The following is a 22,496-nucleotide window of genomic DNA, read 5'->3' as shown; positions in this document are numbered from 1 at the left end:
AGGCGGTGCAAGGAGGCACTTTAGTTAACTTGTCTATACCTATCACACCAGGCACCATGTGGGGCCAGGACCCCGCACCCAGCACATGGCATGTCTGTCACAGTCCTCAGCCCCTGGAGGGACAAGAACGGTGAGGCCAGAGGTCAAGCGAGCAGACCACGTTCGGGGCCAGGAAAGGGGAGCGGGCGCAAACCCAGGAGCTTGTGCCGGGAGGACAGTTCGCTCAGTGCTACACCGTGTTTCCTAGGCCCGCTTCAGAGAAGAGGGTGTCAGCCAGGGCGTTCCACCTCGGCTTTGTTTCTGAAGCTGGGGCCCCTCGGGAAAGGAATGCAGGTGACTGGCCCCTCCCGCCTGTGGCCCAGGACCTGGGCCTGTGTGTGCTGGGGCTGCAGAGCAGCTGGGAGAGTGCCCAGCCCTGTGCACCCGCTGGCACTCAGGCTTTGACAGGGGCACAGTCACGCAGTGAAAAGCCGCCATGGGTGGCATCTCGCTTCCCCAGACAGTGATGCTCACGCTGTGTGACTCTGGAAGCTCAGGTACGTCTCAAATTTATTTCCTATCACTGAGAGGTGGATCAATAGGAGACAAAGGTGCTTCAGCTCAGTCACCTGCTGCTCCCCCAAATGTCAAGGACTGACATCAGATGCCATTGTCCCCGTCAGCACGGCCTGACTCTTCTCTCTTCCCCAGCCCCCACCCCACTCACACCCAGCAGGGATGTGCCCTGATGACAATGGCACTGCCCAGAGGACCCCGAATGTCCCCTATAGACACAGGCTGGCATCTGGAGGTCCCCCCGGGAGGGGCCTCCTGCTGGCTCTTCCCCTCCTCCCAGCGCCCCAGCCCAGGGTTCTCAGGGGCTGCTCGGGCGGTCTGCTTGGAGGCACAGGTGGTGGCGTGAGGTCCTGGAGCAGGAGGAGGTTGGGGGAGGGGAGTGTGGTGCCTCAGATGAAGTACTCCTTTCTGCTGCTGTCCCCAGCGTCCTGCAGTGACGGGTCGCCCTGCAGGGCCGCGTCCACGCTCTCGGCAAACTCCGTGCCCTTGTCCTCGTGCGTGCGGTACGTGCCCTTGTGCCGGTACGCGTAGTGCAGGATGAGCAGGAGCAGGCCCACCAGGAAGACGGCCACGGCCGTGATCACTCCTGCAGGGCGGACACAGCTGTCAGAGCCGCGCTGAGGTCCCCACACAGGGTCCAGGCAGGACCGAGCTGGCCGTTCCTGCCACTCTCCTCCCTGCCCTGTGCGCTTACCCCTCCCCTGTGCCCATCTGAGTTGCCCCTCTCTCCTCCCCCACCCGCCCCTTCTGGGCACTTTGCAGACCTGGGGGCATGGTTTGTAATTCCTGTAAAGCAACTCAGCGGGTTTGCCTGAAGCGGAGCGGTTCGGGGGATCAGAACTTTCCGTTTTAAACCAGGGCTTCTGGGTCTGAGACTTAGAGGCACTGAAACCGTGGAGCAGGCTGCCTGCCGTGCACCATGGGCGAGGAGTATGGCCAAGGGGATGGACCATGTGGGCTGGGTCTCTGGGACACTTGGGGGAAGTGGGGTTTCAGTGCTCCAGGCCCCGCCCACATCCCCTGAGCCCCTGGGAGGTGGGATCTGGGAAGAGTCTGCAGGGAGCAGGGGCTGTCCAAGCAAAAGCCAGAAGGGGCGGGATCTTGGGGGACATGCGGGGTGTGGACCTCATTTGGAACCAGGAGGGGAGAGATGAGGTTTGAGGGCTGGTCAGCAGAGCCAGGTCACAGGGGGGCGCGAGGTGACAGGTGAGCAGGGCTATGGGGCCCCGGGGCTATGAGTCAGGCTTTTGTTTCGAGGCCACAGAGCAAGCCTCTGCTTGGCCTCAGAGGCAGGTTTACCCGTGCATCTTGGATGTTAGAGGCTACGGGAGGTTCCCGCCTGAGGAACAGCATCCTAACCGTGCTGCGCCGCGGACAGCACTGCTGTGTGTGGTGCTGACAGCGCCGTCCGCGGAGCGGGAGGGCCAGGGCAGAGGCTACTGGAACTGAGCGCAGTTCGAGGGCGGCCTTCCCGTCCGCCTACCTAGTCACCCCCTGAGCTGTTCCCGAGCGGGAGATGGGGGTGTCAGGGGGAAACAGCAGGCTGCCTCCCAAACCCAGGCCCTCCTGAAGCGGTTTGGGGTCACAACCGTGCCAGTGGGTCACTTTCTTAAGGATGGAGGGTTGGGGTGTGGACCCAGGACAGGAACTGGGGGAGACGAGGGCACAGAGAAGAGTTCGGGGAGCCCTGTCCATCAGCACCCCCCCGAGACTAGCTGTGTCCAGCCCCTGATCTCGGTGACTCCAGGGCCCCGTGAGCACCCTGCCGCCGTGCCCTCCTCTCCTCCTCGCCACCGGACACCGGCTGGACACTTTCTGATGGGCCAGGCTCTCCCAGCCCCCCCGCAGAGCCCCGGGGAGAGGGAGAGCACTGCCTGGCCCGAACCCTCAGCGGTTCTCCTGCAGACGCCGTCTCCGGCCCTCCTGCCTGCGGGGAGAGCCGGGGCCACTCACCTGCCATGATGGCTATGTCCATTTTAGTCCACGCCAAACTGGGCCCGGGCCCTGTGAACAGAACAGAGGAGCCCAAATTGAGAGAGGAAGGTCCCCCCACCAGCGGCGTCTCAGCCCAGCCGCACCCTCTGCCCACAGCTCTGTGAATGGCCGAGCGGACTGGAGACAGCATGTTGGACGGGCCTCTGGCCAGGGGCGCCCAGAGCCATGCCAGGCTCTGCTGGGCCACTGACGAGGCTGATCAGCACAGCAGGAGCCATTGAGCCAGACCCAGGGAGGGCACCTCCGGGCTGTGTGTGAGGTTGTCTCTCTCACTGCAAGGGTGCCTGCGCCTGCCCATGCTCAGTGCTCATCTCAGGGCATGGAGGTTGGCCCCTGCTGAATTCGGCACTTCACCACCTAAGCTGTTCTCACAATGAGGTCAAACCAGACCATCTGTGGAGTGTCCGCCCGTGGGCAGCTCGCCTGCACCGGGGCCATTGAGCTGCTTTCTGTTTGTATATAACGTGCTCCTCACAGCGGTCCCACGCACATGTGGTTCTATGAACCCATTTCCCAGGAAGGACACCGAGGCTCAGAAAGTGACCTGCCCATGCTTGCACATCTCGTCCAGTGGCAGCCGGGACTGTGGCTCCAGCGGGCAGCCTGGGCGCAGGATCCTGGGGGAGGGGTCGCTGTTTCTCAGGTGCTGACAGAGAGCAATGGTCAGGCCTGGTCCCAAGGACACAGGCTGACCCTTCCCTTGTGTTTCTATCCTCACCGCCCCCTGCAAATGGCTTTCCTTGGGCCTCAGGGCCGGAGGAGAAAGTGCCCACTCCCCTTTCCCAGCCCCGGGTCCTGAGCCAGGGCGAAGGCTCTGCAGCGAGGGCCTGGGGGTGAGAGTGAGGAGGCCTCAGTGAAGACGTGTGGGTGTCCTAGGGAGAAGACGCCTACTAGCCTGGAAACCATGAAGGGAAACGCAGGGCTGCGGTGAGCCCCCGGAGAGTGCCCGCCATGACGGTGTCCAGGAGGGCGGTGGGCGGCCACCTGTCCGAGGGGCTCTGGGAGGAAGGGCCCGCAGCTGGCGATGCCTGGGGGTCTGTGTAGCTCGGGAGGAGCATGGCTCTGGGGGGCCGGGCCGGAAAAGTCCTCCTGGGCTCTCACGGAGTTCCTCCTTCCTGCTCTTGATTTTGGCCTTGAAGTTCTTATGAAAGTGAAGTAGAAATCACTTGACATTTGAAGTTTATTAACTGGCTTTTCTTCTTGGTAGATAAAAGGTCAAGTTCATTTTCTTTTCTTGCATGGTTTGCTGTTAGCACGCTCGGAAGAGGTAGCATTCAAGCTGCAACTAGGGAAATCGGCCTCAGGCTATAATGGTCCGAGAGAGGAGAGAGAGAGAGAGAGAGAGAGAGAGAGAGAGAGAGAGAGAGAGAGAGAGAGAGAGAGAGAGAGAGAGAGAGAGAGAGGAGGAGGGCTGGGGTCAGCAATGCCAGCAGGAGAGCCGGGAAGCGTGTTCAGAGGACGTGGAGGAGCCCTTAGGGGAGTGGTGGGCAGGGCTCTGGGCCTCACTGACGTGCGCCTGGTCACCTCTGCGGGGCTGGGCTCCAGGCCGGGCTGGCTGGGCGCTGGGGAGCTTACCCATGTGCACCTCCCGCACGGCCACCCACCCTCCCTTCCGTGAAAGCGTGTGCCGCTACCTGGTTTGCTGGCTGAATTCACAGGGAGGGCCAGGGGAATTGGACCGCCTTGGGCAGCGTGGGCCTTCCAGTCTCAAGGTCAAATGCTTGCCCTCATCATCGCTCTGTGTCACTTTGTAACCCACCTTCCCGTCTCCGGGACCGCCCCAGTGCTGTGCTACGCAATGCAATACTGCTCTGACACCATGCAGAGCCCTCCCTGGCCGCCCCGTCTTCCCTGCTGCCATGCCTGCAGCTACTGTGCGAGCAGGACCAGTGTCTGGCAGGCTACCACCCACCCCACGCCGAGGCCGCGAGGCCAGGTGGCAGGAGACGTGCCTCTCCGCTCCGGGGCAGTGGGGAGGCGGGCACTCGGCACTGAGGAGTGGGCTGTGGGCAGTGCCAGCGAGGGAACCTCTTCCCCCCGTGCACCTGGGCCCTGCTCAGGGGGTTTGCACATCGGGGCGTTTGTTCTGGGCATGGGGCTGGGTTCGAGGGGAGCTGGAAAGAAAGATGAGGATGTGTGGTCACAGCCCGAGTGTCAGGGTCCAGGTTTCTACACCTACATCTCTCTGCTTTTGTCCTGAACGTTTTTTGTTTTTTAAACTGAGCCTTATTTAAACACAGACTGCCTCAGTTTAGCCACAGGGTCTACTAGGAAGTAAAGGAAGGAATGCTTGGTCTCCATTCTTGTCCAGAGTATGAAACAGCGGGGCCGGGCGGCATTTGAAGCCTGTGCTGAACTACGGCTAAGGAAGAACAGATGAACGGATTTGCCTTCACTGAGCACAAGACGCAAGGCCTAAGGAGCAAGAATTAAATGCCCTGAGCGGCCTCCTCAGGTGGCACGAGCTCCACCTTCCCCAGCTCGAGGTGAATTACATCTCTGGTGTCAGGAACTTCTTGGGCAAGTTACCTCCACTCTGGAGCCCCCTCTCCTCCTGTGCAAACAGAGAAAGAAGCCTCCAGCCTCGCAGGGTCCCCGAGGGCTAGCCCTGAAGGCACTGTGCTCCAACCTGGGTGGCATCAGAATGGCCTGGGAATGTGTGTGCATGCTCTAGTGTGCGTGAGTGTGTGCACGCTAGTGTGCGTGGGGTGTGTTTCCAGCCACAGTCAGCTGTTTGGATAAAGGTGCACAGGAGAAGAGAGATGCATTTGCTTATCCAAGCCTGGGCCATGAGGAGAGAAGGAGAAATGGTTAAGTGAGTTCAACTACTTTCTCTCTCTCTCTCTCTCTCTCTCTCTCTCTCTCTCTCTCTCACACACACACACACACACACACACACACACACACACACACACACACTGGGGAGATCGCAGAGAACAAAGAGCTGCAGGCTGGTCCTCCTGCAGGTGACAACGGAAGGAGAGACCCCTGAGCTGTGTGGCTCTGGACAGCGCTCAGACACAGGGACTGTGGTGGGCGCTGTGCGAGCTGTCTGTGTGCTCTTCTCTCCCACATCCAGTTCACAGAACACGCCACCTGCTTATTGCAGGGCTAAAGTCACCGACATTGAGGCCACCGGAGCCTGACATGTGAGTTGTCTGTCCCTTCCCACTGCCTCCGTGTTTCGGGGCAGGGCAGCCACTCTGGCCGCAGGGCTGTTGGTCCTTCTGCTAAAGACCTAGTCCAAGTTCCAGAAGCTCGGGACTCTCGCAGCTGTCATCTCAGGTCTCCTCTAAGCTGCTCTGGCGTTTCTCACGTGTGGGCAGCTGGAGGAAGCTCCGGGCAGGCAGTGGCGCTTCGCCCTGCCACAGGGCTCTGGGCCTTTGCAACTCCCGATCAGCCATCGAATTCCAGTGACATCACCTCCTCCAAGAGGCCTTCCCTGACTTGTGTAAACAACATTCTTAGCTAATTGACTGTACCAAAGTCAACTAGCTAAGATTTAGTCTGCAGGCTGCAGTTTGCTGAGCAAGTTGTTCAAATCACCATTAAAATGCTTTGCACACTGATTTTTTAGCTCCTACAGGACAGGGACTGAACTTTATGCCTCAACACCTGACATGATGCTAGGGGCATGAGCTAGTGATGCGGGATAAAAGCCCTCGGACATGTCCCAATTAACTCTTTCAGCATTATTCTTTTCTAGACACCTCCATCTCTCAAGTTAAATAAATCAGCGCCCCATGACTTTCCAAGTCATCTGCGAGATGGTCGTGTCTCAGAGGTCACTGAGCTCCCAGTGAAGTCAATGGCTCTCACTCATCAAGCCTCATATGCAGCAGGTCTACTTAGAATCCCAAGGACACAGAGGTAAAGCTGACATCATGTGTGTGTTGTGTGTATGTATGCATGCATACAAATGTGTGTGCATGCACACAAGCCTGTGCATGTGTGCTCATACATGTGATTCAAGTGTACACCACTCGACCTCTGTGTAGCCAGGGTCTCACTGCCATGCCTTCTGTGGTCCCTGCTCTCCAGCGGGATCACGTGGGTAAAGCCTGACCACTGCTCTGGAGGCGGGGATTCACTTAAACAATCATATAATTGCATTTTCAGCACCATTGGGTACCTAATTACATGACTAACTGTCCTCGATCAGGCTCACGTGTAAATAATGATGATTTAATTAGCCACGCTCTGTTATTGGATTTCCAGAAGGCTCATCAGTTGGCAAACAGGAGGCAGAAAATGTTTTCGCCTTCCTTCAAGTTTGACAGGCAGGCTCTGCAGAGCCCTGCTGGGAGGTCAGTGTCCTGCTGGGAGGCCAGCGTGGTGGTGAGGGAGCGGAGGGGTTCGGAGCCTCCGGGAGCCCAGAGAGGACTGAGAGCTCGCATCCTGAAGACACAGCAGCAGGGCGTGCCCAGGGGAGGCCGTGACCCGAGACAAGGGCACCTCCTGTTTAGGAAGGACGGGGAAGGCCTGGCCGGGAGGAGAGCCGCCGGGCAGGGAGCCAGAGCGGGGCCCCAGGGATGCTGCCGTCTCCCCCCGGGGCGGGGCGCTGAGCCTCACTATTCCTGCCGTGCAGGGACCCCAGGGGCCCAGCCACGGGCGGCTGTGCGGGTGACATGGGAAGATGCTAGAGGCGGGGCAGCAGGTCACACACACCACGTGAGAGCTGACACTGTGAGGTACTACTATGCCTTGGCTTTGTGGTTGGAGTCGTGTTTGGAAAGGGTGCTAGCAAAGAGAGGGCGCACTTTGATTTACATATTGGGGTATATTGCTGGAGGGTGGTGACAAGAAGGGCAGATGCACATCAATCAGCTGCTCTTTATGGAAATCATCTTAGCCCGCTCCAGGGCGTCCTGCCGTGCAGCTTAGGGAGCCGGGGCTGTGACACAGACAGTGCGAGTCCTGGCGCCCCCTTACCCCCTCCACACACCCCACACCACACATATACCACACATCATAAACCACACATCATAAACTACACACATACATACCACACACCCCACACCATACACCACACACATACATATCACACACCACACACATACACACCATACATCACACAATACACCCACCCATACATACCACACATCCCACACATCCACACCACATACCACACACGACACACATACACAGCACACCCCGCCGTCACACCACCTTTCCTCATACAGGGCCGCTGGTGGGGAGGTGCCTGAGCCAGCTCCTGGGACTTGGGCACAGGTGCTTGCTTGTTGCTGGGCAGTCAGACTTCCTGAGCGCCCCTTGTGTGTTAGCCTCCCCGTTCTCCGTGTGTCAGCACAGGGAAGGAGCACCAGGAAATCACGGATTCACCTCATCTCGCATCAGACAACAGACCAGGAAGTGGTCTGACCCTGGTGCCAGGCCCTGAGCTGCCTCTGGGCTTGGGGAGGAAAAGCCATTTCTCTTCACTGTTCTGCCCCAGGACCCCTGACCCCACCCTTCCCTGTTTTCCTGGACGGCAGCTTCTCTGTGATACCCATGTCCCACATCACCCAGCACACTGCTGCTCCATCTCCCCACCCCGACCCCAGCCCCCAGCTCAGGTCTAGTGAGGGGTACTTCCCCCACATTAATATTTCAAAAGCAAAGATGCCATAAACACATTCATAACTCTTCTCCTGCCAGTTTGAAATCCCTTGATGCAAATCAATTGCCATCTAAATTAAATGTTTCTTTCATCGAACACGACAAACGCCCCGGAGACTAATCAGAAAAAGCCAGCAAGCTCAGATTTGGAATTCTGTAGGGCGTGGTTGAAGCTGGACAGTGGTGGGTGTAAGTGACCAGCAGGATGGTGAACTGGATCACGCCTGAGGTTTTGGGAGACCTATACCCAGGAGGCTTTGCCCACCTTCCTCATCATGATCTCAGCACTTCAAGAGCAGGTCTGAAACCTATCACACCATTTTAGGGGCAGGAGGGTAAGTGCAAACACGGTTTTCTATTCTGTCAGACTGGCATCTAATTTCTTAAGCAGGTCAAGTAACAGAGTGAAAACAGAGTGAATAAATAGACATTTGTCAGCTGGAGGGTTGGTTCCATTTGAATATCAGGATTAAGGTCTGCCAGATAAACCAGATAGTAACAGATTTCAAATAATTTTATTATTTTTAGTATGGATGCTTTTATATTAAAACAAATGCAGGTTTTCTTTTAATTTTACACCTTTCAGAGAATTAGTCTTAATTGTGTTTTGGGAAATAGAAAAGCTACAGTTTCAGTTAAAGGAAGAAAAACAAAGAATAACTAATCCTAGTAGCTATATTGAGTTTATTTCCCTCTCTTTTTTCCCCCTTGTCTTATTACTTCTCCTACCATCACTGCCTCATTCAATATCATTAATAAACTTTACTATTTATCTGCGTGGTGAGTAATGGGCAATGGAGAGTCTTAGAGATCAGGTTAGAGAAGCTGGGCCTTCTCCCATGGGAAGTGAGCAAGTGAGAGATTACAGGGGGAAAAAAAAGAATTTTCTAGAAATTCTGCAGTAATTCAGGGATGAAAAGAAGGAAGGCTTCTCTCTTCCAAGATTAAAAAAAAAAAAAAATCATTTGAGAGCTGCCAAGAATGAGAGACCAACAGAACTGCGGATAGTGGACATGGCGAGGGAGGTATGGCGTGAGGTCGGGGCTCCAGGAAGGCCCACCTGCTAAGGCTGGAAGTCTTGAGGTTTAGGGAATTCGAGGTTCTGGCAAGTGTATAATTACAAGTTGATGAAAGAGTCGTCTCAGGGTGATGGGAGAGATAGAAGGGTTATGAATAATGATTTATTATTTTGTATTTAAATATATTCAGTTATTAAATCACAGACATTATTTAAAGTATTTTTCAAACCATTTAAAAATTAATATGTTTCAGATTTTAAAATTTATGTAAAAATTGGTTTTCAACCATCGTGGGAGACTTGGGTGAGAGGGTGGAAGGGATGAATGAGCAGGGAGCTACACAAACTTTCCGGGAAGGCTTTGTGAGAATAGCAATGCTCCACCCACACACTAGTTTTTGCCGCTGGGGCCTGCGTGGGACTCGGGTGGGCCGGCTGCGGCAGCCAGAGCCACGTGCTCCTGGCTCTCAGCTCCGCTGGCCATTCACATCACAGGGGGCCCTTTGAGAACAGCCATGCCCAAGGCCCTCTTCCTAGTGCTACCAGATAGAATGCAGGAACCCAGTTCTATTTGAGGTGGAGAAAAACAACACCACTTTTAAAATTTATTTATTTTTTAGTATAAATATGTCCTAAAAATTACATGCCAACTCCACAGACTGTTCAGTCCTTTTGTCAACTATCCAGATAGACTCCGAGTTTCCTTTAGGGACACACCCAGAGGACAGCACTCCCGAGCCAAAGCCACAGGCACAGCCAGTCTGATTCCCACATTGTCATCTCACATGTTCCCAATCCACCTGCCCCACAGGGGCCCCTGTGGGTCACACCCATGTAGATCACATGGACTCCCTCTATTTCATCTTCCTGGGTGCTGGCTCATGCTGTTCCCCTGGCCTGAAATGCCCACTCCTGGTCTGTCTGGTGGACGCACACACATCATCCCACACTGGCCCACTCCACCCACAGGGGGGTTTGTTCTGACCTTCCAGGAGGAGTGACCTCCTGGCACTGCGGACACTCATCAAACCTGTGTGGACGAAAGGAGCCACATGCTGACCTCACAAGCTCAGGGGAGGCCTGTGTGGCAGTCTTGCAAACTCATCTGAAAATTAAATCTTTAACTACAAATAGGTTATACTGGGCAGTCATGTCCTAGATATTTCACCTGACAAAGATCAACTTAGATCTTCTTTACTGAGCCCATCTGCCTTCTTGCCCTTAAGATAATATATCTGTGAGATGTCTGGGTAACTTGTAACTTCCTTTTTACCTCGACCCCTCAGGGCACAACAAATGGCCTCCAGACATTCCCTCATTGTTATTGTTATAAAGGTAATTGTCAACTGTTAATTACGTTAGAGTATCCTGTATCCATCTCTGTAAAAGAAGCTCATGTCCATCATTTAACCTTTTACCCTATCCTAGAGGTTTCCCCAATTTGCTCTGTCCCACCTCCCTAATCTATCACCAATGAATTTCATGTAACTCACCTACATCTCTTTTTTTTTAAATTGCAATGTAACCCTTCATTCACTGGAGCATTACCTCAATTCATTGAGGTTCTGCTTCCCGGCATATGACAGTTAGGCTCAAATACACTCACAAAAATTCTTCACAAGTTTCAATGTTGTTGTTTTTTTATGTTAACACATGTCAGAACGGACTCTTGTCATCGCGGGAAAGGCAGTGGCATCTTCCTCCGATGCCCCAGCATTTTGCAGTGTGGCCTGCACATAATAGGTAGTCATCAAAAGCTTACTGAGCGAAAGCTCCCTCAGTTCAGTAACATGCAGCAGAAAAGTCATCCAGACATCTGCCGCCATCGCTAGACCAATGCACTTGAGCACCCACTAGGTGCTGGGTGGTCAAAACCACCTCCGGAGCTTACCTCCCACAATGGTTGTGTTACATGCGCCACTCCCGTGGCTCTAGTGACTCAGAGACGCTCTCACTGATTTCAGGGGAGGGATGTGGGAGGCCCCTCTGCCTTCCCCAGGCACCAGCTCACCCGAGCAGCCCCGGCTGGCCTCTTCGCCCCCTCAGTCGGCCCTTCCTCTGGCTAGCTAAGGCCAGAGAGGCCCATTGTACAGATTGGATAGCTAAGGTCAGAGAGGCCCATTGTACAGATTGGATAACTAAGGTCAGAGAGGCCCATTGTACAGATTGGATAACGAAGCTCAAAGACAGCTCACTAACCCAGTCTGCCCTCCCCTAAGGATAGGAAGTTCACAGTGACCTAAGCCTAGAGGAAAAGGAGTTCACTTTTGAAGGTAGGATTTCTGCCATTAAGTGGGGTGCGTGGGGTGCGTGGAAAGCCGGGGATCAGTTCTTTGTTCTCCTTCCAACCAGAGCTCCCAGGAAGGAGGGAGGCAGCCAAGGGGCCAGCAAACCTGGCTGCAAACCTGGTCACACGTCAGACAGAACGCCCGAAGCCCTTCCATTTCTGAGCCGCAGCGCCCTGCCCATAAACGCAGGGGGGGCCTCGCAGGGCAGCTGAGCGGGTGCAGATCCCACAGGGAGTCGGATACACGGTGGGTGGGAGGCTCAGCGCCCGCCATGCTCCCAGCAGAAGGCCCCTGTAGAGACGGCTGCCCCAGCAGCCCTCCTTGCCAAGCCGCTGTCCCCATGGCTCCGCAGTCCCATCGCTATGGCCGCCAGCAGCCTGCCTCGGTGTCCTGGGCAGGGAAGCTCCCTGGTCTCCGGGTCCCTGTTCTGAGGGCTGGGCTCCAGGTGTGGCCTCAGAAATCAGCTCTGAGCGGCTGGGCCTGGACCCCTTATCAGCACCCGCGCTGCCCGTGTGGCCAGGGCCCCCCTGCAGCTGCCAGATAAGAGTTTCGCTCTGCCCTTGTCCCTCCGGGGCCTTATCAGCGGCCAGCCTGGGGAAAGCCATCTCCATCCAGAAAGAAGGGGAGGGAAGAAATGTAACGCCCTTGCATCGGGACAGTCACGCCGGGAGGGCTGCCGGGCGGGCGGCCGCCTGTGAGGCAAAGGGCTGCCTGCAGCCAGCGGTCAGGGCAGGCACCCATTCCCCCCCCCCCCCCCCCCGCCCCGCACGTGGAGACCCCCATGTGGGCCTCCGGGCACAGCTGAGCTGAAAGTGAGGGCTGGCTCTCCAAGGGCGCTGACATTGGGGTGCCTCTGTGTGTGTGTGTGTGTGTGTGTGTGTGTGTGTGTGTGTCCATACCCGTGGCCAAGGCACCTCTCAGGCACTCCTCAGGAGTCCTCCACCATCTCTTCCTCCCCCTGTAAGCTCTCTCCAAAGCTGGCCCAGGACCCAGCTCGCAGCCCCTCGCTAGAGTCCGCTCATGCTGAGGGGCTCCTCTCTCGGGGTCACGGGCCGCCCAGAGGTCATGGACGGGGCGGGGAGGACCCACACGCAGGAGGAGGTTGGAATCCCAGCAGCTCCAACAGCTGAAGGAGCTCCCTGCCACCTCAGTGTCTGACTTCATCTCCTGGTTTCCTCTTTCCACCCTCCTCCCAGCCCACAGTCTCCTCTGCCTCAGGGCCTGTGCGCTGCTGTGCTCTCCGCCTCCATGTCTCCTCTCAGAGACCCCCTGCTGGCTCCCTGCTTTCTTCGGTTTTTCTGAAACATCACCTCCCCGAATGGAGACTTCGGTGGCCGTGCCTGAAAATGAGGCCCCTCGCCCCTGTGGCCTCCTCTGCCTCCCTCCCTCGCTTGATTAGCACCAGCTGACAACTGCATATCACACCCACTTCTCTTGTGTCCACCTCTCCCTCCCGCCAGGATGTGAGCTCCCCTTAGGGACCTCAACCAGGACTGACACACAGTTGGTGCTCAGTAGATGTGCGTGGGCTGTGACTCCTGGGCCACAAGCTTGCTGGTGCCAGGGGCGGAGGCAAAGCACAGGGCACAGATGCAGACACACCAGGGTTGGACTCAGGGGCAGCCTTTTATAACTGGTCAAATCGGACACACTTCTTCCCGCGAGGCTCCATCTCCAAACGGAGAAGAGGGGGGAGGGTCACCGTATTTTCCAGCATATAAGACAACTTTTGAAACGAAAAAAAAGCCTGCTCAGATTGGCCAGAGTCAGAGAGGTGGTCTATTAAAAAAAGAATTGGTGTTGCCTCGGAAGTGGGGGGTAGTCTTATACAGCGAATATAGGCCTAAACCTATGTTTTAACTGTAAAATTAGGGGGATCGTCTTATACGCCGGAAAATACGTAGGTATGGTGGACAGCACCACATGGGGTGGGATATCCCTTGCCTGGACCCTGGGTGAGAGGCCCGGCTCTTTGAAGGCATGGTGAGGGGCTGGCTCTCTAGCTGAAGGCCAGGGAGAACCTGTCCCATGAGTAATCATCCCGGTCAGGTGCTGAGGAAGTGCAGACCTGCCGACAGGCCCTAACCCTAGCCCTAACCCTAACCCTAACCCTGAGCGGGGAGCAGCCTCAAGGGCCCTGGACTCTGAAGGAAACCATGGATCTCATCAGCCTTGGACTGAAATGTCTTAAAGATGTGCTTGGACTTTCTCAGCACTGTTTGCTTTCTCAGTGAGGGACCAACACCTTTTCACACAAACAGTTGCTTTAAAATAACATGTTCTAGAAGGTCTTTCAGAAGCTCCACGAGTCTTAACAGGCCGTGGCCTGGGGTGATCCCCACAGCCTGGTGTTGAATGGAAGGAGTTAAAACGCCCATGGAGCCCATGTTCTCTTACTCCTCCTGTGACAGGAAACTGCTCCACAGTGAAACTCCCCATTTCCTGCCCACGTGGAGGGGGTAAGAGATGGCTAAGGGGTTGACCACTTGGGCTCAAGCACAGCCCTGCCATTCACAATCCAATCCCGAGTCCTGAGGCAGAGGCGTGGCCTGCAGATCCAGCTCCCAGGCAGGGACAGGCAGGGCTGGCTGGCTGCCAGGGACTGCCCGGCTCACATTTCCTGGCACCTGTGACAGGCCAGCCCAGCCTGTCCGTAGTGGGCACTGTGCATGCCCACAGTCTGTCCTATTTTTACATCCTTGCCACTTGCTCTACTTAGTCATTCCCTGGTGGTAGGCCATTCTCCACAGCAGCCCCGATCCTGCTCCTTCAGCACAGAATCTCAGCCCAACAAGAGAAAACTCCATTAGCGGAGGAGAAACTATTTAACACTAGCCATCAAAATCAGCTGGCAGTATGTCTCGGTTTGTATTTGGGGTTACATTATCTGAACTCGTTCTTTAAAGACACGGATATCTCTTTAGCTCTTTCAGTGAATAATTGCAACACTCGGACATTTCGATCTGGAAGCTGAACTCATTCGATAGGAAATCCAGAACCCGGAGGTCTGGGTGCTTTTGATCCCTGCCATGGTGTGCGCCTCGGTGCCCAAGAGCCCAGCAAAGCTTCGAGGGCGGGGTCCTGTGGTCCGCTGTCCCCTCCTCCAGCCCGGACAGAGGACGGGGCACACTGTAACTCTGCGTGTCCACTGGTGGGCCAGGGAGGACAGTAAGCATGTGTGAGGAGATGGTTTCATGGTAAAATTTCCACCCAGTTTCCTTTCCAACTTCTCAGATGGCCTTCCCGGAGCCTTGGGGTTCCCGAGGTTTGGTAAGAGCTTTACTCCTGGGATCAGCTGGTAAACGTGGGCAGCGGGGTGCACACTGCCAGCTGGCTATGGCACACGCTTCCCCCCAAGGAGAGAGCACGTAGTGCCTCACAGGACGGAATGTCCCGTACTGAGGGTCCTTGAGTCCAGCCCCCAGAGCACCGTCTTGGCAGAACAGAGCGAGGGGGCCTTGGGCAGCCATTCCAGAAGGTGCCATGGAACCCGCCGTGTCCAGAGGTGACAGTAAGGGGAGCCAGGACGGAGGCCTTGGAGTGGGTCACCAGGCCACTCACTCCCACACAGCCGCGTCAGAGGGGTTTCTGTCACCTGTATGTTCACACTTTATCTGAGAATTTATTTTGTGGAAATGTCATTTCCGATTAAAATCCCTGCAGTGGAAACCTGTGGCTGTGACACCTTTTGGTGGCGTGGGGACCCCCGGAGGGAAGCCATTCTCCTGGAGGAGCCTTCATTCCTGAGGGGACGAGCCAGGGGTGGCAGCTGGTGCGGAGGACCCAGTGCTGGGGTTGGTGTCGACACCACTTCGCCTCCGATGTTGCAGGCTTTGCTCCCACCCCCTGAGGCTCAGCCCCTGTGAAGGCACAGCCTGTGCCCGGGTCTCCATGCCGCCCTGCTCGGAGGTGGTACCCCCCTGGCTCCACTCAGAGGCACCGGCCTGGGTGGGGGTTCCCCAGAAGTGGACGAGAGCTGCGGGCTCCTGGCTGTGTCACCTGCTACCCAAGGGGTCACTGGGAACTTGGGACTTATGAAAGGACCCCTGTGGAGTGATGGGCTGGGAGTGAAGAGAGGTGTGCATAGGTCAAATCTGGAAAGTGCCCCAGAATTTAACTCCTGGCACCTGATCGTGCGCGGGGTTCCCTGCCGGAGGGAAGGCCGGCCTGGTTAGGGATCACTGTCTTCGCAAACAGACTTGGGGTAGGTTCGAGGGGGGAATGCAAGGGAGAGGCAATGCTGAGCCCCACCCTAAAATAACCCAGACTACCTCGCTGAACCCCCCACCCCCTGTCTGCCACCGGCTGTGGGGTCTGGCTCGGGTGAGATGGGACAGAGGGGCTTTGAGAACGCAGGCCGACAGCCGGCACACTGCGGACACCCTGGATGAGGTGGAGAGACGGTGGAGCCTGGGAAATGACGGTGCAGAGAGGAGCTGGAACACACACCTAAGGCCAGTGATGCTGTAGGCGGCAGTCCCTCCACGGCTTCCGTTACTCTGAGGGTGGGGTGTGGGGAGAGCGGTCAGTAAGCCCCAGACCTGCCTGCTGTGCTCCAGACCAAACTAGACTCCCAGAGAGTGCTGCTCTGCCTTAAACCTGGGCTCACAGTCTGTCACTGAGAAATGCAAGAAGTGGTAAGGGGCTTATGGGTGTGCATTCCTGTGTGTGTGTGTGTGTGTGCATGTGTGCATGTGAGTGACTGTGTGGATGGATGTATGTGCGCATGCCGACATGTATGCACCCACACCCGTATGTGTGTGACATGTCTCCACACGTGCACGCACGTGTGTATGTGTGAGTGCCCAGCGCATATGTGTATGTATCCATGTTTGTATATATGTGTGAGCGCCTGTTCACATGCATGTGTGTGTCCATGTGTGCATGTGTGAGTGCCCATGGACATGCATGTGCCCATGCATGTGTGCACACACACGGGTGTATGTATGAGTACCAGTGTGTCTGTGTGAGTGCCTGTGCACATACATGTATGTGTCCAAAACTGTATGTGTGTGCATGTGTGCACACACATGTCCGTACACATGTGTGCATGTATGTGAGTGCCTTGCACACATGTGTGTCCATGCCTATATGTGTATGAGTGCCTGTGTGTGTGTTTGTATGTGTGAGTGCCTTGCACAAGTGTGTGTGTGTGTGTGTGAGTGCCTGAGTGTATGTGTATGTGCATGTATGTGTGAGTGCCTTGCACGTGTGTGTGTGAATGTCTGTGTGTATGTGTGTGTCTGTGAGTGTGAGTGCCTTGCACATGTGTGTGTGTGAATGTCTGTGTGTATGTGTGTGAGTGCCTTGTACATGTGTGTGTATGTGTATGTGTCTGTATGTGTGGGTACCTGTGCACATATGTGTGTGTGTGAGAATGCTGTGTGTATGTGTGGGTACCTGTGCACGTGTGTGTGTGTGTGTGTGTGAATGTCTGTGTGTATGTGTGTGTGTCTGTATGTGTGAGTGCCTTGCACATGTGTGTGTGTGAATGTCTGTGTGTATGTGTGTGTGAATGTATGTGTGAGTGCCTTGCACATGTGTGTGTGTGTGTGTGTGTGAATGTCTGCGTGTATGTGTGTGTGTCTGTGAATGTCTCTCTGCGTGTGTGTCTGTATGTGTGGGTACCTGTGCACGTGTGTGCATGTGTGTGCATGTGTGTGAATGTCTGCGTGTATCTGTATGTGTGGGTACCTGTGCACGTGTGTGTGTGCATGTGTGAATGTCTGCGTGTATGTGTGTGTGTGTGTGTGGGTACCTGTGCACATGTGTGTGTAGGGCAGGGAAGTACGGGTAACGTGGGGTTAATGTCACAGTTCCTTCTCTTGGGTGACAGGCAGTCCCAGCACCTCAGCATCACTCCGTCCTGAACCCCACTGACAGCCTGAGACTGAGCTGCTGTGGCACAAACTGCACCCACGGTTGCCAGAGGCCTCGTCCCATCTTACCACCTCCGATGCCGGCTGTGTGATCCTCACCCATCACATTACTTGTCTGAGCTTCACTTCATTTCCCTGTCAGAGGGGGTGGTAGCCCTGAATGAAGGCAGGAAACCGACTTGAAAGTGCCAGCGAAGTGTAACGCCTACGGTCCCAGGCCCCGCGTGGGAGATCTCAGCAACAGACAGCTGCCGCTCTGTGGAGGCGGTCCCAGACTGTGGGGCATTATTCCCTGCGGTGCCCTGTGTGCGCCGAGGGCAGCTACCCACCGCCTGCCCAGCGGACAGGAACTGCGTGGGGGCTGGCCTCAGCTGAGGACCTGCAGGCCCAGTGGCCCCCAGCCTCTGAGCATTTCAATAGCAGCTGCTAGGCCGACAGGGGGGTTGGCGGAGGCAGAGCCAGCACAAGTGGCAGAGGCGGGGGAACAGAGAAAGGTTGTTTCTTTGAGGCCAGGAGAGTGACCTCAGGCTGCATGGAGTGGGCAGAGGGCCGGGTCATGGCCAGCCCCTCCGTCATGGTGGGCCTGTCCCAGAGGTGGAGGGACAGCTCAGGGCTGGCAGTGCCAGTGTGCAGAGAGGCCCCGGGGAATGAGCTCTGTGAGCGTCAGTTTCAGTACTGCCATGGCATTAACATATCACATCCCTGTCCCATGTGCATCCCGGGGGTGTGGAGTAGCCCCACACCACTCACCAGGCTGCCTGGGCCTGGGCCTGGGCGAGGACCCACACACGGCCCTGCACCCCAATGCAGAGCGACCACGGCCGCTCCAGCAGCTCCGCACAGCTCCCTGGGCGGGGCCTTTTCCCACTGAGGCCCCGTCTCTATCTCTGCCCGGCCTCCCTCTGTGTGGTCTCCACGCCCTCACCTGGGGGTCCCTGAAATCACCCTGCTCTGGAAAGCATCCCCCTCATCCTTCCCCTTGTCTGGGTGCATCTTTCTACAAGGAATATGAATTAAAAAGCCAAGAGAGTAAGAGAAAGAAAGAGAAAGAAAGAAAGAGACGTCTGGCCAGTCCAGGGGTCACACACACTGGGCAGGCCTGCAGGGGAAGGAGTGTGAGCAGGAAGGAGTGTGAGCAGGAAGGACTGTCAGAGAAGGAGTGTGAGCAGGAAGGCCTGCTGGGGAAGGAGTGCGAGCAGGAAGGGCTGCCTGGAAAGGAGTGTGAGCAGGAAGGATTGTGAGCAGGAAGGACTGCTGGGGAAGGAGTGTGAACAGGCCTGCCGGGGAAGGAGTGCGCGAGCAGGGAAAGCGAGTGTGAGCAGGGAAAGGAGTGTGAGCAGGGGAAGGAATGTGAGCAGGAAGGACTGCCAGAGAAGGAGTGTGAGCAGGTCTGCTGTGGGAAGGAGTGTGAGCCGGGGAAGGAGTGTGAGCTGGGGAAGGAGTGTGAGCAGGGGAAGGAATGTGAGCAGGAAGGACTGCCAGAGAAGGAGTGTGAGCAGGTCTGCTGTGGGAAGGAGTGTGAGCTGGGGAAGGAGTGTGAGCTGGGGAAGGAGTGTGAGCAGGGGAAGGAGTGTGAGCACCGAAAGGAGTGTGAGCAGGGGAAGGAGAGTGAACAGGACTGCTGTGGGAAGGAGTGTGAGCTGGGGAAGGAGTGTGAGCCGGGGAATGAGTGTGAGCTGGGGAAGGAGTGCGAGCAGGGGAAGGAGTGTGAGCAGGGGAATGAGTGTGAGCTGGGGAAGGAGTGTGAGCAGGGGAAGGAGTGTGAGCTGGGGAAGGAGTGTGAGCAGGGGAAGGAGTGTGAGCTGGGGAAGGAGTGTGAGCAGGGGAAGGAGTGTGAGCAGGGGAAGGAGTGTGAGCTGGGGAAGGAGTGTGAGCAGGGGAAGGAGTGTGAGCAGGGGAAGGAGTGTGAGCTGGGGAAGGAGTGTGAGCACGGAAAGGAGTGTGAGCAGGGGAAGGAGTGTGAGCTGGGGAAGGAGTGTGAGCAGGGGAAGGAGTGTGAGCTGGGGAAGGAGTGTGAGCTGGGGAATGAGTGTGAGCAGGAAGGAGTGTGAGCAGGGGAAGGTTTGTGAGCCGGGGAAGGAGTGTGAGCCGGGGAGGAGTGTGAGCAGGGGAAGGAGTGTGAGCCGGGGAAGGAGTGTGAGCAGGGGAAGGAGTGTGAGCAGGGGAAGGAGTGCGGGGGCTGGAGGAGGGGCAGCCTCGGAGGCAGCGGAGCCTGGGAGCAGGCAGGGTCCGGTGGGAGAGCTACAGTGTGGGGACCAGCAGGCCTCCAGCTCTGTGGCCTGGATGGGCCGCAGTGTGACCTTCACCGGCCTGGTGCTTGGCCTTCACCGGTCCCTTCTCTCCCCAGTTATTAAAAGTTGTTTCTTACAGTGGCACTGGTGTAAAAAACATAACGCTTTGTCCTAAAAGTTCACTTTTCCTTTCTGAGTTTAAGAGAAGCACATGCTTTTGTGGGTCTCTAGCACCGTAGGCCCTAGCCAGGCGCCTGGAGTGCAGGCGGAGCCCGGGGCGGGGGGGGGGGGGGGGGGGGGGTGGGGGGTGGGGGTGGGGCGGCTCCCCGGAGACCCGCCTCTGCGAGCAGCTCTGGTTGCCGGCCTGGCTCCCAGGAACCTTCACCCTCAGGTTTGGTCCTCATGTGAAGAACGGAGATAAGAATGCCTCCCGGGGCTGCTCAGGGTGAAGTGAGATAACTCAGTCGAAATGGAGCTTTGAGTCAGCGAGAGTGGAGAGGTGTCACCAGAGGAGGAGGGGGGTCAGGACACTTTATGGAATGTGTAGAAAAGGGGGGAAAGAGATTGTGAATTTAAAGGAAATAAAAAATGGACTCCTCTGGGTTTCCAGCCATAACTAAAATTAATTCACTAAAATGGGACTTACAGGGTGACAACTCAAATGGCAGGCAGCCCCAGGGCCTGCCAGGCAGCCCAGATGCCATGGAGCTCAGGCAGGGGAGGCTGGAAGGGGAGAGACAGGAAGAGGAGGCTCTTCTGGGAGAGGCCGCTGTGAGCTCAATGGCAGTCCCATGGGGAAGGAAAGTGGGACTGTGGGAGAGACAGGCAGGGGGAGCACCTACGGGCTGTGGACGGTGGCTCTCGTGTGCAGGGACAGGGCTGGAGGGGAAGGCCCCGTGTGCAGGGACAGGCCTGGAGGGGAAGGCCCCGTGTGCAGGGACAGGCCTGGAGGGGAAGGCCCCGTGTGCAGGGACAGGCCCTGGAGGGGAAGGCCCCATGTAGAGGGACAGGCCCTGGAGGGGAAGGCCCCGTGTGCAGGGACAGGGCTGGAGGGGAAGGCCCCGTGTGCAGGGACAGGGCTGGAGGGGAAGGCCCCGTGTGCAGGGACAGGGCTGGAGGGAAAGGCCCCGTGTGCAGGGACAGGGCTGGAGGGGAAGGCCCCATGTACAGGGACAGGCCCTGGAGGGGAAGGCCCCGTGTGCAGGGACAGGGCTGGAGGGGAAGGCCCCGTGTGCAGGGACAGGGCCTGGAGGGGAAGGCCCCGTGTGCAGGGACAGGGCTGGAGGGGAAGGCCCGGTGTGCAGGGCCTGGAGGGGAAGGCCCCGTGTACAGGGACAGGGCTGGAGGGGAAGGCCCCGTGTGCAGGGACAGGGCTGGAGGGGAAGGCCCCGTGTGCAGGGACAGGGCTGGAGGGGAAGGCCCCGTGTGCAGGGACAGGGCTGGAGGGGAAGGCCCCGTGTGCAGGGACAGGGCCTGGAGGGGAAGGCCCCGTGTACAGGGACAGGCCCTGGAGGGGAAGGCCCCGTGTGCAGGGACAGGGCTGGAGGGGAAGGCCCCGTGTGCAGGGACAGGGCTGGAGGGGAAGGCCCCGTGTGCAGGGACAGGGCTGGAGGGGAAGGCCCCGTGTGCAGGGACAGGGCTGGAGGGGAAGGCCCCGTGTGCAGGGACAGGGCTGGAGGGGAAGGCCCGGTGTGCAGGGCCTGGAGGGGAAGGCCCCGTGTACAGGGACAGGGCTGGAGGGGAAGGCCCCGTGTGCAGGGACAGGGCTGGAGGGGAAGGCCCCGTGTACAGGGACAGGGCTGGAGGGGAAGGCCCCGTGTGCAGGGACAGGGCCTGGAGGGGAAGGCCCCGTGTGCAGGGACAGGGCTGGAGGGGAAGGCCCCGTGTGCAGGGACAGGGCTGGAGGGGAAGGCCCCGTGTGCAGGGACAGGGCTGGAGGGGAAGGCCCGGTGTGCAGGGACAGGGCCTGGAGGGGAAGGCCCCGTGTGCAGGGACAGGGCTGGAGGGGAAGGCCCGGTGTGCAGGGCCTGGAGGGGAAGGCCCCGTGTACAGGGACAGGGCTGGAGGGGAAGGCCCCGTGTGCAGGGACAGGGCTGGAGGGGAAGGCCCCGTGTACAGGGACAGGCCCTGGAGGGGAAGGCCCCGTGTGCAGGGACAGGGCTGGAGGGGAAGGCCCCGTGTGCAGGGACAGGGCTGGAGGGGAAGGCCCCGTGTGCAGGGACAGGGCTGGAGGGGAAGGCCCCGTGTGCAGGGACAGGGCTGGAGGGGAAGGCCCCGTGTGCAGGGCCTGGAGGGGAAGGCCCCGTGTGCAGGGACAGGGCTGGAGGGGAAGGCCCCCGTGTGCAGGGACAGGGCTGGAGGGGAAGGCCCCATTGTGCAGGGACAGGGCTGGAGGGAAAGGCCCCGTGTGCAGGGACAGGGCTGGAGGGGAAGGCCCCGTGTACAGGGACAGGCCCTGGAGGGGAAGGCCCCGTGTGCAGGGACAGGGCTGGAGGGAAAGGCCCCGTGTGCAGGGACAGGGCTGGAGGGGAAGGCCCCGTGTACAGGGACAGGCCCTGGAGGGGAAGGCCCCGTGTGCAGGGACAGGGCTGGAGGGGAAGGCCCCGTGTGCAGGGACAGGGCCTGGAGGGGAAGGCCCCGTGTGCAGGGACAGGGCTGGAGGGGAAGGCCCGGTGTGCAGGGCCTGGAGGGGAAGGCCCCGTGTACAGGGACAGGGCTGGAGGGGAAGGCCCCGTGTGCAGGGACAGGGCTGGAGGGGAAGGCCCCGTGTGCAGGGACAGGGCTGGAGGGGAAGGCCCCGTGTGCAGGGACAGGGCTGGAGGGGAAGGGCCCGTGTGCAGGGACAGGGCCTGGAGGGGAAGGCCTCGTGTACAGGGACAGGCCCTGGAGGGGAAGGCCCCGTGTGCAGGGA

General features: G+C 57.8%; 1 protein-coding gene across 1 annotated transcript in view; it reads right to left on the bottom strand.

Annotated features, from left to right (window-relative positions):
* Positions 1-527: 527 nt before the first annotated feature.
* Positions 528-22,496, bottom strand: part of GYPC (glycophorin C (Gerbich blood group)) — a 30,756-nt gene continuing 8,787 nt past the window's right edge. Inside the window, exons 2-3 of the mRNA XM_084892245.1 lie at positions 2,509-2,559; positions 528-1,141 (exon numbers count right to left, since the gene is read on the bottom strand). Coding sequence (XP_084748371.1) covers positions 945-1,141; positions 2,509-2,559 — 248 coding nt within the window. The 3' untranslated portion in view covers positions 528-944. The remainder of the gene's footprint in view (positions 1,142-2,508; positions 2,560-22,496) is intronic.

This window comes from Pipistrellus hanaki, assembly GCF_964339955.1.
Source record: "Pipistrellus hanaki genome assembly, chromosome: 8".
NCBI lineage: Eukaryota > Metazoa > Chordata > Mammalia > Chiroptera > Vespertilionidae > Pipistrellus > Pipistrellus hanaki.
Note: the sequence above shows the minus strand (reverse complement) of the source record. Positions and strands in the feature narration are given on the sequence as shown.